The sequence below is a fragment of the Myxocyprinus asiaticus genome, chromosome 39 (genome assembly GCF_019703515.2).
Source record: "Myxocyprinus asiaticus isolate MX2 ecotype Aquarium Trade chromosome 39, UBuf_Myxa_2, whole genome shotgun sequence".
Taxonomy (NCBI): domain Eukaryota; kingdom Metazoa; phylum Chordata; class Actinopteri; order Cypriniformes; family Catostomidae; genus Myxocyprinus; species Myxocyprinus asiaticus.
Genome location: NC_059382.1, coordinates 1,726,098 through 1,741,682, shown reverse-complemented (window position 1 = coordinate 1,741,682; position 15,585 = coordinate 1,726,098). Strand labels below are relative to the sequence as shown.

Below are 15,585 nucleotides of genomic sequence, written 5' to 3'. Positions count from 1 at the left end.
AACAGGATACACCTGAGCTCAATTTTGAGTGTCATGGCAAAGGCTGTGAATACTTATGTACATGTGATTTTTTAATTTATTTTTTTCATTTTTTATTTTTAATAAATTTTCAAAGATTTCTAACAAACTTCTTTCACGTTGTCATTATGGGGTATTGTTTGTAGAATTTTGAGGAAAATAATGAATTTAATCCATTTTGGAATAAGGCTGTAACATAACAAAATGTGGAAAAAGTGAAGCGCTGTGAATACTTTCCGGATGCACTGTATTACTTCTTATAAACAACAACCTAAAATCAGTAGTGTTAAATATTTCTGTATTGTTATATTCAATGACATCATTTGCAATGCTTCATGGGATTGTAGTCCATCTTGTACCTTTGCCTTTTTTTTTTTTCTCCCAATTTGGAATGACCAATTAGACATGGGTAGAAATTGAGGAATCCTCCTCCACAGTCCTGGGCACCAAGTGACGGGGGTAAATGCAAGCAGACAGGTAACCACATCTCAATCGACCAGCAGCCAACAGATGATCGAGCTCGTACCAACTACACGAGAGAAGTTAGACTTCACCGTAAATAGCACACATGTCAACAGTAACAGAGAAAAATAAACTGGCAAAGAAGGAGGGGAAACATGAGGAATAAGAAGGGGGTGCAATTAGGAGGAAGCAGGTCGCAGCGGGCATGAAACTCATCACTGTGATCAGCATCTCCATGGGATCGATCAGCCTTCCCATGGAAACGGGAGTCACGGGGTGCAAATTAGAACATACAACAGGCTTAATTTTAGAAACGTGGAACGTGGGGTGAACGCGACAAAGGTGAGGTGGTAATTTGAGGCGGACTGCCACCGGACTAATGACCTTCGCTGTGGAAAATGGTCCGATGAATTTGGGGCCCAGCTTATACTGGTGGCCAAAAGTTTGGAATAATGTACAGATTTTGCTCTTATGTTAAGAAATTGTAACTTTTATTCACCAAAGTGGCATTCAACTGATCACAATGTATAGTCAGGACATTAATAATTTGAAAAATTACTATTACAATTTGAAAAAAAAAATGTTCAGAACTTCTTCAACTACTTCAAAGAGTTCTCATCAAAAAATCCTCCACGTGCAGCAATGACAGCTTTACAGATCCTTGACATTCTAGCTGTCAGTTTGTCCAGATACTCAGGTTGGTGGAGCCCGGCGGGGGGGTTGCAGGAAGTTTTATTAGTCGCACAAATAGGGCAAGCAGCAACGAATTGGCGAACGTCCCGCACAAGCAATGGCCACCAGAAACACTTTCTAATGAGCTCAAAATATCATCTTACGTGTGCAGAACATTGTTTTGAACTCAATATCATCTTGCATGTGCAAAATAACTTTGTTTGCTCAGTTTCATCTTGTGCGTGCAGAAAATTTTTTATGCGCTCAAAATATTATTTTGCACATGCAGAAAATGTTTTGTGCACTCAAAATATCATCATAATGTTTGAGTGAGAAAACCATTAGATGGGGATGTTTGAATTGCGTGCTAGAGACGTCATTACATGATGATGTAAAATAAAAGCTCAAAAGGTTTTTGAACCGGTTCATGGATTCAAACTGTCCAAAAGAACCAGTTTGCGGAAATGAATCGGATTTCCCATCACTAATGTATTCCACTGGAGTGCAGCTGGCTACATACTTTCTTCTGTTTAACACAAAGAAATGTCACAGTTTTGCCTCAGTCACCATTCACTTTCATTGTATTGAAAAAAGATGCAATAAAAGTGAATAGTAACTGAGGCTCGTTCTGCCTAATATACAAGTTAAGCTCAATCGATAGCATTTGTGGCATAATGTTGATTACCACAAAATTAATTATGACTCATCCCTCCTTTTTATAAAAAAAATAAATAAAAAAATAAAGGTTACAGTGAGACACTTAAAATGGATGTTGTAGATATCTGGGGTCTAACGTATAAACGTTGCGTACGCACAAAATGGGCATTGAAGTGTGCGTACGCAATTTTCCACGCACATATCGGGATTTATACCGTCCGGACACACTTGACTGTGCGTTTGGAGAACTTTCACGTGTCATCATAGAGAAGGAACATACAGTAACTAAAAATGACAGCAAAGATTTCTTAGTCTGAGATATTTTCTGTTCTATCACAATCATGTTCTGAGATAAGTACAGCATTTGAATAAAGATTATCTGTGACGCACACTTGACTCTGACTGACGTGAAATGTCTCGGTAAAATGGACAATAGCTATAAGACCTACATTCAGTAGTCGAACGGACAATTGGAGAGACATGTCTCATCAGAAACAGTATTGTACAGCTGAAATCAGGTACAGCAATGCACATAAAATGTGCATCAAATGTGCTGACTGCTCCACTTCATCCCGACCCTCATCTCGATGAAACCCCAATCTAGTCTAATAAAAACATGATGAAAAGTACATCTGCCTTTCAGCTGTTTTTTAAATATAAAATACCAGTCAATTATAAAGTCTTAGTAATCCGATGATATCAGACAATGCTGCACAAAGAATTGTAATAAATTTCATTTGTTTCCAGTACTAAATATTAAACTTCTCAATAAAAACACACTTAAAATGATTTAAAAGGTTTTCTGAGAAGCAAAATTGCTTAGGTGAGATTGATGTCTGCAAAGGTAAAAACATTTTGCCAAGGGATATTCAAGATATATTATTTGAAAACAAGTTCATATCTTAATAAATAATGTTTCTTCATGGTGCAGCATCTAACCTATAGGCACATGTGAGATTTACAGCCTTATCTCTTATAATGCAGTAATCACGTGTCTGGATGGTGACATGCATATGGTAATTGTATGCACTGGGGAGGAGACGGGTAGGGAATTAATCACGTGCATGTACGCACAATCTTCTGCAGGCAGGGATTTATAATAATTAATAATTTTATTTATTTATCACACATATACAGTGAAATTCTTTTTTTCACATATCCCAGCTAGGCTGGGGTCAGAGTGCAGGGTCAGCCATTATATGGCTGGAGCAGATAGGGTCAAGGGCCTTGCTCAGGGGTCCAACAGTGTCATCTTGGTGGTTCTGGGGATTGAACGCCTGACCTTCTGATCAGTAACCCAGAGCCTTAACCGCTGAGCTGCCCATAGTTATTAAGGGGACTATGCGCAGGTTCTGGCATACCTACTGTTTTATAAATCTGAATTTTTTTGTGCGTACGCAAAATCTGACTTTTGCGCTTACGCACACTTTTAGGAAGAAATCTAAGCAGAGTTTTATACATGAGGCCCCAGGAGTGTTTAAAAGCAGAATTATGAATCTAAGTCCCGCCTTACAGTTAAAAGAGCCAATCACCTTTTAGATACAGACATCTCCTGTCAATCAACTATAGAACGCGCATGCGCATTAGCTGGATAAGCCGGGAAAATGTTTGTTTTTAGCGTAATATGAGGTAAAGAATCACAATTTATGATTCCAGTATTGTCAGATTTTAAATATGTCCTTTTGATCGTAATCTTGACAAACCGTTTTTGAGATTTTGGTCTTTCTCCATTCAAGTAGATATAGCTGCACTGGCATGACTGGAAATAACCTCCCGAGAGAGTCCCAAAGATGACCGACAGTGAACTGACTTGCTAGAAAGACTTTGTTCAGGGTTAAAAAAATAAATAAAAATGTTTTAATTCGCATCTCTAGTGAGATACAATCTCGGCCTTCCATGTGTTATGTATTGCACTGAAGTACTCACTCAGACACGAGCATGCGCAGTTCCCTGTTATTGACTTAACTTGTAAAACGAAACCAAAAGTCTTTAATTCGCCTGTGACTGGTTTCTACAACGGATATTATCAAGAAGCGTACATATATTTTCACATCTCACGGTAAGTTAGCAATAATAATAATAATAATGAAGCCTATTTTTAAAGCAATAAAATCTTCCTGCAGGTGTTTGAATAATAGTGAACAGATAAAGTATTGATAGTTTATATCACACTCAGTTTTTCACAGTGTGTCATTTTAAGATCGAGCACTACACGTCGATATTTTAAGCCGCACAAACTTTTATATATCTGTAGAGTATTTTCAGTAGTCTGCATATTTCTGAGAGATATACATTCGTCTTTGTGTTTAATAGATTTTCACGACAGTCAGATCAAGTTACGTGGTTTTACGAACTGCTTAAACAAGGCCTAGATTAAAAAAATAAAAAAAACCCGGAAGAGGCCCTGTTGTGTCGAAGTCTGTTTCTCCCTAGCCCCGCCTCCGTCCAAAAGGCGAAGGAAGCGCGCGTTCTCAAAAAGCTCGCCCCCGAGATGCTGTACTCGTACCACTGAGCTACTACGGAGAGCGCGAAGACTCAAAACTAGAGTTTTGAACGAGTTTTATCTGTAGAATGCTCTCACAAGACACAATACCTGAACATAGTGATCATATTTCTCCTTTTTTCCCCGTAGCCCATTTTATTTTTTTTTTTTTTTTTTTACATTTAGTTCATTGGATGAAAGTAAATAGTCCCCCCAAGTGGCAAGCGCTGAAGCACTGGCTTAAAAAACACTATTATTCCTCAAGCTAATATTGGTGAAGGAATTAACGTTGATGTTTACATTATAACACAATTGTTAAAATGTTATTGCACTACAGATATCTTGTGATACCTGTGAAATGTGTGTGTAGGAAGGCCAAAGATAGAGGAGAAATGTCTGTGTGTAGCATGCTGAATCTCAGTGAGACATAAGGAACTAAAAGACCAAAAACTGACCAAAAATTGATAAAGTTTAATGTTTTTTACATACTTGTATGTAAAATGTTTTCGACATATATATTTTATTTGTGATATTTCTTTAATTCTCACATTTTAAATGGTATATTGTTTGCTTAATTTTTTTTGTTAATGTGTTAAATATTGTCCATTCAGCCATATAGTTTTGTATTTACTGAAATTTGTAGTGATATATAACAAGTTATCACCATCTATATCGTTTGTGAAAAATATTTAGACAGCAAGGCTAGCTGCTACCGTGCTGGTTTCAACTAAAGTGAAAGTTAAAATAAAAAAAAAATTGTGCATACTTACCTTTTAGAATATACAACACAGTATATTCTAAAATGTAAGTATGCACAATTTTTTTTTTTATTTTTATTTTTTTTTATTTTATGGTATTAAAGTATTCCATGTAATGCTTGTATGAGCTTTCTTTCTTATTGAGCACAGGGGGAACAGTATCTGACAGTAACGTTTTCAGCTGTCAGGATGCGTTCCCCCTGCTATAATGGGGTTGGTTTTATGACAAAGATAAAACTTAAAAACTTGTGTGGTGTTATTTTTTTATCTACAATTTGTTTTGACCTTTTCTCAGTAAATTGTGGTGAAAGTGTACTTGGGGCAGAAAACCTTCAGATTTAGTTTACGCTAAACATCTGAACTAAAGTGGACAATGAAGCTCTCTTGTGGCCAAATCATGCAATTACATTTCTAATTTCTTTATTAAATCAAATTTTTATTCTTATTCATCGAGTTATTCCCTTCAGCTAGTAAAAGTATCTGTTGTAGAGACCCTCTTTGGTGTTAAAATATCCTCAATTGTGTGACCAGAGTTGTTTTTCTTTTCTCAATACATAAATAAAACTTTAATAATGAGGATAAACAGAAGTACACCTCTCTGCTTGTTCCTTTCGTTTAGTTGAGAAACCTGTATTTGAGGCTGTTATTCACACTAGTGGACTTGGCCTGCCCACAATTATATACATTCTGCTGTTCTGAAAAGGAGATAAAGCAGAAGTCTGGTAGTTATTTTTGATCTTTTAATGCTGATTTAGAGAGTAAAGTATGATAGTGAAGCATCTCTGAGTGTTGTTCTTTCTGTTTAGTGTTTTTTATCAGGGTAGTGAAGGCTTCGGTTCAGTTTCTTATTAATCACAGAGGAATTTATGCTTTTCTTTTTGTTTGTATTCTTCCAAATGCAGTTCTGAAGATTGTTATGAGATATATTGGAGAGATCTGCTTCTGAAATGAGTCTCTATGAGCAGAGAGAGGATGGAGCTGTTCACCATCAAAGAGCAGCATCTCCAGTGTTCAGCTGTGTGTCTATGAAGAGTAACATCTCCATGTTTAATCCCCCTGATCTCAGTGATGGACCAGTGACCTCTGACCCTGTGTGAGTATAAACATGATGCAGGTGATTTGATTGCTGCAAACCCGGATGAAACAATATTTAAATGTAAGACAAAATAAACATAATGTACACAATATCTGGACTACCTTTATTTTAGTATTCATCTCAAATCTATTAGAAACCTTTTTGCTAAGATAATACTAAGACTCACCACGACTGTTGTATGTCATGTATACCAGGTTAACATTAACATGATACACTTATAGGAACAGTTCACCCAAAACTGAAAATTCTCTCATTTACTGATCCTCATGCCATCCCAGGTATGTATGACTTTCTTTATTCAGAAGAAACTAATTTCTATGATTTTTAGAAGAATATCTCAGCTCTGTAGGTCCATACAGTGCAAGTGAATGGTGACCAGAACTTTGAAGCTCAAAAAATTACACAAAGGCAGCATAAAAGTAATCCATCAGACTCCAGTAGTTTAATCCATGTCTTCTGATACGATATGATTGGTGTGGGCAGGGGTGGTACTTGGGTCAGTGGACATTCGGTGATTAGACCAGACCTCTGTGGATATGGGGCCATCGTTTGACGAAATATCAGAATATAATACACTTTATAATAAAAACCTGAATACATCTATGATGTGTCATTTATATAGTAAACTAAAAAAGTATTTTGTCTCAGATACGCTTGAAGATCAGAAATTGCATGCTTTTAAAATCTATACTTTAAAACGCGATAAAAAATAAAACACTATTTTGTCCCTTTTGGCTTTGTGTATGGCTATATACAGTTTTCATTGATTCGTTGGGTGCTTAAGTTAATTTACAAGATTACAAGCAGGTTGTAAACAAGCTAAATTGGTACTAGAGATGAAAAATAATAGCTAGATCACCTAAAGTTTGCCATATTTATTGCATCGTGTCTTAATAAAGAATTATGCTAAACACGCAAGTGCCCTGGCTCTTGACTTTTAAAGTTAGCAAATTCCATGGGGCCTGGGTAGCTCAGCGGTAAAATACGCTGGCTACCACCCCTGGAGTTTGCTAGTTCGAATCCCAGGGCATGCTGAGTGACTCCAGCCAGATCTCGTAAGCAACCAAATTGGCCCGGTTGCTAGGGAGGGTAGAGTCACATGGGGTAACCTCCTCGTGGTCGCTATAATGTGGTTTGTTCTCGGTGGGGCGCATGGTGAATTGAGCGTGGTTGCCGCAGTGGATGGCGTGAAGCCTCCACACGCGCTATGTCTCTGTGGCAACGCGCTCAACAAGCCACGTGATAAGATGCGCGGGTTGACTGTCTCAGACGCGGAGGCAACTGAGATTCGTCCTCCGCCACCCGGACTGAGGTGAATCACTATGTGACCACGAGGACTTAGAGCGCATTGGGAATTGGGCATTCCAAATTGGGAGAAAAAGGGGAAAAATCCCCCCCCCCCAAAAAAAGTTAGCAAATTCCTCGAATAGCCTATATCTGTATATATTACTCATTGTTTTCAGGGTTATCCATGCAGATATTTGGTATTTGCGTACTGCGTCTGGATGGACCAACTCAACACAGTTTCTATGACACAGCCGCAATCGCATGCCGCAAGCTCTCTTCTTCCATGTGCACACTAAGGTTACATGAGAGCTGGAAAGCAGCTGCTGACAAGACAGCTCATGGGTACTGATTTGAGTCTGTATTTGGTGTTGTCAATACCATAGAAAGACAAGAATCATTCTGTGGAGCGGGACATGGTCATGTGTCTGTCACTGGGGAGAGAGGAAGCGGTAAGGGCCAAGACCTGGTGATTAATGATACGTAACACCTGTGTCTCGTTACAGTGACGACAGAGATGGGCTTGAAAAGGCCGCCGAGAACGCCAGTGAGAGAGAGAGAGAGAGAGACAGGGACAAAGAGACCTGAAGTTGTGGGCTGTAACGCCAAGACTCCATTGTGAAGCTGAAGTAGATACTCTGTTGTGAAGTCAAAGCCATTGCTCTGTTGTGAAGCTGAAAAGCCAAAGGCTGTATTTGTTAGACTGAAAAGTCATTAAAGGTTGATATACCTGGACTGCCACCCCGCTTCCTTATTGTTGGAACTTCTACACATTCATTTATATACAGTATATTACCCTAACTTTAAAATGTAATGTTTAAATAATAAAATGTAATATGTTTTTATATCAACTTGATACCCAAGCACTGGTACTTATGACATCACTGTAAAAAGATGATCAAATCATTCAGGGCTTTACAGAAAACATTTGTGGCTTAAGCCCCAGTAGCCCAGCCCTGGAGCCGCCCAAGGGTGTGGGTGAGAAACTGATCGATATTTCGGTCCTTTTCCGGAAATCGCCACTTTCACCTTCAAAATGCATTGTATGGACCTACAGAGCTGAAAGGAGTTTCTGAAAATGTTCATTTGTGTTGAGCAAAAGAAAGAAAGTGAAACACATCTAGAATGGCATGAGAGTGAGTAAATGCTTTTTGGGTGAACTGTCTGTTTAATATCAGACAACCACAAGGGAAAGTATAAGGGATTATACTTTGTGTGTGTGTGTGTATTTATATATATATATATGGAGTAATATGGGTAACTATCAGTCTGAGCAAGAGTGAGATACCTTCGAAATTACAACACATCCATGGAACGTTCAGAAGTCCCATATTTCGGGACATTATTGTTTGTCTTTGAAGAGTTACAATTCTGTGAATGAATCCCTTAACTTTGGTGTTGAGACAGTAACCTTTGACTCTTGGTGAAACACTAACCAAAATGTTGGTTTAAAAAAACATTAGACAGATCTAAAGAGAGAACATCTAAATTATTTTGTTTTCTCACTATCCTCAGGTGGTACACTCAGATACCAGAATCTTCAGAATCCAGCTGTGTGTTTATGAAGAGTAACATCTCCATGTTTAATCCTCCTGATCTCAGTGATGGCGTGAACAGGTGAGACCATATCCAGTGTTGAAGACAAGACAATAAGACAATAATATTAATATAAACAGTTGACAGGACTAAATACAGATTATCTGAATTAATCTGTCTTTTATATGTATCACTTGCAGCCAGAGAAACATATTTGTACCTCCAGGATTCAGCTGTGTGTCTATGAAGAGTAACATCTCCATGTTTAATCCTCCTGATCTCAGTGATGGAGTTATCAGGTGAGACCATATCCAGTGTTGATGACAAGATAATTAGACAATTGTATTAATATAAAAAGCTGACAGGTCTAAACACATATCATCTGAATTATTCTGTCTAAACATGCAGGCGGAAAATTACTTACACAAATGAAGACATCAAAAAATTATAAATGTAAAAATAATAATTATAATGATGATAATAATCACTGAAATATAAATTATGGTTCGAGGTGTTTTTGTATTATTTATGCTTTAATCACAGATGTATAGGCTGCAGAGTTGCGTTCACAATGATCTGCTCTGTGGAAATAAAGTGAACTGAACACAAAACACCTCCTGAGCTGAGATGTGTGAGGTCATTTGCAGCACTCATAGACGATACTATTCTTGCAAAAAAAAATTCAGAAGACCGAAACAACAAAAGAGTGAGAACCTTTTACATGTGCGTGTTCCACGAGACTGCACGCCTCTGTTCAAACAGCGTGTCATACGTGCATATAGACGGCTTTTCTGTCATCTGTTCTTAATAATATAATAAAGTGTGTTTCTTCAAGCACGTGTTTGTGTGTCTACAGGCAAATTATTTGTAATATTAATTTGATAATAATAATAGCCTAATAACAATAATAATAATTTTATACATTAATGGGAAAACGAGGCAAATATCGTCTTGACATCATCAAAGGCATCTGCTGTTGGCGATCACTCTGACCATCGTTGATCCCCGAGATCTTTGTCTGTCGGCACAACTCTAATGTGCATTTCTCTCTATAAATTAACAAAATGTTCAGACAGTCTCCTTGCTGGTTTTTCCGACACATTCAGAATCATCACTGCTTTTGCACTGCGGCTCGCTTCATGCGTGCGCTTGTAAAATGTATATTTTAAAGGCTCATTATTATGGATTAGTATTTCTCTGTAATGTACAACAGTGTTAGCAGTGTTACTTATAACATTCTTTCTCAGCCCTGGAACTCAAACCATTTTCTGATGCCCCCCAAAATATATATATATATTTAAGTAATTAAATTAATATCATAAACGTGCGACAACTAGTCGACTAATGGCTTAAATTAACACCTACTAGTCGACTTGGAATAACTTTGGTCGGGGGCAGCCCTAGAAATTTATAAAAAAATCTTATTGTCATTTTAAAATATAGAAATCTGATTATACATAACCTTCTCCAGAATTTTCGATAAAAAGGGTCATTTTTAAATCTGCCTGTAATTATCTAAAACAGAAGGGTCCAGACTAGACGTTTTAAGGAGGGGTTGCACCACGGCATGCTTAAAATAAGACGGGACTTTACCATTTATTAAACTGTTGTTCACTATTGACAAAAGACATGAACAACTACATCCAAAACCTGTCTCAAAAAGCGAGAGGGATAACATCAAGAGAACAGTAAGCAGGCTTCAGATGTTGGACAATAGACACCAGATAAGAGAGAGCAATGGGCTCAAACTTACTTAGATAGGCAGAACTAAAGGAACCAAGAAGAGCTTGATCATGGCTGAGATCAAGATCAAAGGTGGGGATGCTAGATCTAATAGTATCGATTTTAAAATAAAAATACAAAGTTTTGCATGCTGTCATTGATTCATCAGGAAATGTGGCAAGAGCAGGACTTAGAACTGTATTTATTGTTTGAAATAAAACTTTATGAATATGAGAATTTGAGACCCTAATGGCTTAGGGGTGGAAATTGACCCAGAAAATGAAATATTAAAAATAATAGGATGATGAATAGAAATGATCGGAAAAACAAATATTGTCAATAACGTACTCACAAACAGGGATATCCCATGACAAAACCAAATCCAGAGTGTGGCCCTGCTTTTTTTATTTATTTGATAAGTACCTGTGTAATGTACCACAGATGATAATGTACCGCAGAATAAACTCAGAAAGGGTAATGCAGATGGATATTCATTGTCCCTTACAAAAACAGCACACAGGACTGAAAAAAATCTGAATTAAGTGTTTTCTCTGTATCACCAGGAGGAAAAGAGGGAGCGCACCATCTGTACTGTCTATGAAGAGTAACATCTCCATGTTTAATCCTCCTGATCTCAGTGATGGAGTGAACAGGTGAGACCATATCCTAGGGCTGCACGATAATGACAAAAATGATAATTGTCGATTATTGCCCTTTATATTGTAACCGCAATTATTAATGTCGATTAAAAGATTAAATTACTGTGAAGTTACAAAGTAGGCCACCACTTGGTTCTTCAGAGTAGCAGATTTCTTTTAAGCATTAAATTGTAATATAGTTTGTTAATGTTATTATAAAAGTTATTTTAAATGATATCTATGGTATAGGAGAAATATATGTAGGTTATTTTTCATTTTTACTTGATTCATTATGCCTGTGTGACGCGATAACAATGACGGTGATTCGTGAAATATGCTATTCATGCCATATTCTTTATGTTGGCTTCACCTCCAAAATAAGCTTAGAACAGTTTAGCTGAATTACTTTATTGCTATTTTATACCAATAAAATTCAGATTGGCCTACTTATTAACATGACAAAACTACAATATTTAATAAATTGTAAACAGAAATCGAGCAATGAGACGAACTCTCGCATTACAATGACAGCTGTCAATCACTGCAGGTTTATACTGTTTGAGCCACGAAGTTCGGCACGAATTCACTGACGCTCAGCACAGAGTTCTGCACTATCGCAAATGCTCTCTTTAAAAACAACGCTGTCTAATCAGCATAATAAATCAATTATTTACAGCAGTGTAAATAATGTATTTTGCAGTGGATTTACCATCTACGTTACAAGCGATAAATGCAAAATAACTCCAGAGTGTTTATCGCTAATGTTTCTTCAGTATTCATTTTCGTGTGCCACTGTGAACAGAGGTGAAACATAAAGCAAGCATCTGGTCATCAGACTGTTTAAAACTTGAGCATTACGATCAGTTACTGATACGACTAATTTAAGCATCTCTGATTGGTCATTGCAGTTTCATTGGTCAGCGGACATGTCTGTGATTGGTTAGAATCGTCAACCGCTGCAAAAACACGTTGTACATAGAAACCATTGACGCAACATGAACAGACTTAAATTAAACGCTGTAATCGTCAGTTTTCATGATTACATAAACGTGGCAGCTGAAATCGTAATCACAGTTAGTTTTTCCATTAACTGTGCAGCCCTACCATATCCAGACAAGACAATAAGACAATAATATTAATATAAACATCTGACAGGACTAAATACATATCATCTGAATTATTTTGTCTTTTATATGTATCACTTGCAGGCAGAGAAACATATTTGAACTTCCAGAATCCAGCTGTGTGTCTATGAAGAGTAACATCTCCATGTTTAATCCTCCTGATCTCCGTGATGGAGTGAAAAGGTGAGACCATATCCAGTGTTGAAGACAAGATAATAAAACAATTATATTAATATAAACAGCTGACAGGACTAAATACAGATTATCTGAATTATTCTGTCTTTTATATGTATCACCCACAGGCAGAGAAACATATTTGTACTTCCAGAATCTGGCTGTGTGTCTATGAAGAGTAACATCTCCATGTTTAATCCTCCTGATCTCAGTGATGGACCAGTGACCTCTGAACTTGTGTGAGTATAAACATGAAGCAGGTGATTTAACTGATGTGGGATGATGTAGAACATGAATTAATGTGAGAGTCAGTAACAGAATGCACACAGCGATAAGATTAGATGCAAGTATAAACATTTATTGTGAGACAGTAAAACAGAATAAACACAAAGAGATCTAAACTATCACTTTTTTACATTCATCTCAATTCTGTTATAAAATTTGAAATGCTAAGATAATGCTAAGATTTAGGATTTCAGAATCCCCAGGAACACACAGTGACCAGATGTGACTTGAACGATATGGCTCAAAACTTAAAAATAACCACTTTACCATTAATAATAAACAAATGCCTGCTGTCATTGATTTCAATTATGTGTAACCTGTACATATCTGTTAACATCTCAAAAAATGTGTTTTGGGGTTTCATGACCCTTAAAGACTCCAGTGGACGAGCTAAAGGTGAATGTGGCAAAGAAAAATCTCTAAGTTATTAGTTAGTGGTGAGAAAAACCATGAGGAACCTGCTTAAGTTGGGGAGCCCATCCTCCTCTTGCTTTACAATAACTATATATGCTACTATACAGAATAATATTATTTAGTTAAATGGTATGTAGACACTGCCACCACCCACCCAAACAAAAAACCTTGTGTGATGTTACTCAGCGAGTATTGACACTGACTATCACACCATCCAGGGTGTGCTGAGTGACTCCAGCCAGGTCTCCTAAGGAACCAAATTGGCCCGGTTGCTAGGGAGGGTAGAGTCACATGGGGTAACCTCCTCGTGGTCGCTATAATGTGGTTCTCGCTCTCGGTGGGGCGCGTGGTGAGTTGTGCGTGGATGCCGCGGAGAATAGCGTGAAGCCTCCACACGCGCTATGTCTCCGCGGTAACGCGCTCAACAAGCCACGTGATAAGATGCGCAGATTGACGTCTCAGACACGGAGGCGACTGAGATTCGTCCTCCACCACCCGGATTGAGGCAAGTCATTACGCCACCACGAGGACTTAGAGCGCATTGGGAATTGGGCACTCCAAATAGGGGAGGAAAAAGGGGAGAAAGATAAAAAGTCATATTCTGAACTATTTCATATTAACTAATCAAATAAGTAAATTTGTTAACACTGACATTTTTAAAATTCTCTGAATAAAAGCTCAGATATATTTGCTTTCATTGATGCACAAATGATGCCTGAAACATCCAGGGACGTAACATCATGCTGTCTTTGAAGTGAAAGAGCACTAGATAGGCTACTAAGATTCTGACATTCATTTACTCCACCTTTGACTCATTTAGTTATGTTGTAATATAATGTGTGATTCATTTTCTTTGCATTAAATAATAAATATTATAAAATATAATAGGTAAAACAGCAGAAATGTTTCCCCATGTGGAGCACTGATCGCATATTTATTTGTGATATAACTGGAGCAGAGAATGGGCAGCGGAGAGAGGTGGAGCACATGTGAACCCTGTTAAAACTCTAGATGAAGATGGCAGACCAGGTTCTGACACAGATTAGACTGAAGCATTATACTCGTGTGATTAATGTGTTTTTGAGTGAGTGATGAAATGCATCAAACAAATTGAGCTGAAGCCTGAAAAACTGCCAATATTTGTTGTCTTTATTTAATTTATTTAATTTAAAAGTCTTGTGTTCATTGAAAAGATTAAGCGAACTCATTTTTCTATGTGATAGTAATGCAATGTTTAAAAGTGTAATGGAAATTATATAATTGAAAGGATGATGATTAAATTATAAGGATAATGATTAGGAGTCTTTGGAGTCCATCCAGAATTGACTGCAGGGTTGCAGACTGTGGTCAGTGGAGAGTCATTTCCTGTCTGGCTGGTAACAGCTTCAGTTTGCAATAGTTCATTGTCTGTGAATTCCTTTGTTGTTGTTTTCTTGCTAAAGAATAATTTTTTGGGGAAAATGAAACACTGTCCTTAAAGATCCGCACAAAACTTGTGATTTGTCTATGAAGAGTAACAACTGTGAACCGCTCAACTTAAATGATGAGATCGTGAGATGGATCTTTAACATTATTTGAGATAAATCATTAGAATTATTTCACTTTTTCTCAGAATCACCAGAGGGAGAAAGAGAGGGAGAGATACATCGGATGATGAAACAGACTATGAAGAAGCTGACAAAACACTGGCCCAGGAAATAAAACTTCTAGAATATCAAGAAGAGTCCATGGGTAACAGCTCCATGTTTGATCCTTTTAATCTCAGTGCTGACACAGTGAACAGGTGAGATCCAGTATTGTATATTGATTTATGTTTTAAGGACTGTAAACTATAATGTCTCCTCCTTCTCACTCCAAAAATGTGCTTGACAAGTTACACACCATTACTAATTAAAAAACGTCACTTCTGAACTAGTAATGACAGCTTGGGCTGCTTCTAACACATTATTGGACAAAGAAGGATATGTGTGTGCGTGTGTGTGTGTGTGTGTTTAAGAGAAAGAGAGCGATTGAGGTTGTGCGATTTACCTGCATCTGTCGTGACTCAAGCAGTCCTTGTTAGTTGCTGAAGATAACAGAATTCTGGTCAAATACATCTTATTTTCTCTGTGTAAATATAGCCATCAGAGTGGACGTCCTCCTCATTGTAAGTGCCTCACGATAACTTACATTTTTGCTCTTTTTTTTTTTAAAAGAAAATGAGGGACGAGTCCAAATAAATTTTTGTGGTAATCGACATTATGCCACAATTGCTGTAGATTGA

General features: G+C 37.4%; 1 protein-coding gene across 1 annotated transcript in view; it reads left to right on the top strand.

Moving 5' to 3' along the window:
- Nucleotides 1-3,731: 3,731 nt before the first annotated feature.
- LOC127429918 (NACHT, LRR and PYD domains-containing protein 3-like) overlaps nucleotides 3,732-15,585 on the top strand; it is a 77,067-nt gene continuing 65,213 nt past the window's right edge. Inside the window, 6 exon segments of the mRNA XM_051679278.1 lie at nucleotides 3,732-3,868; nucleotides 5,952-6,142; nucleotides 8,945-9,046; nucleotides 9,166-9,264; nucleotides 11,251-11,340; nucleotides 12,534-12,632. Coding sequence (XP_051535238.1) covers nucleotides 5,997-6,142; nucleotides 8,945-9,046; nucleotides 9,166-9,264; nucleotides 11,251-11,340; nucleotides 12,534-12,632 — 536 coding nt within the window. The 5' untranslated portion in view covers nucleotides 3,732-3,868; nucleotides 5,952-5,996.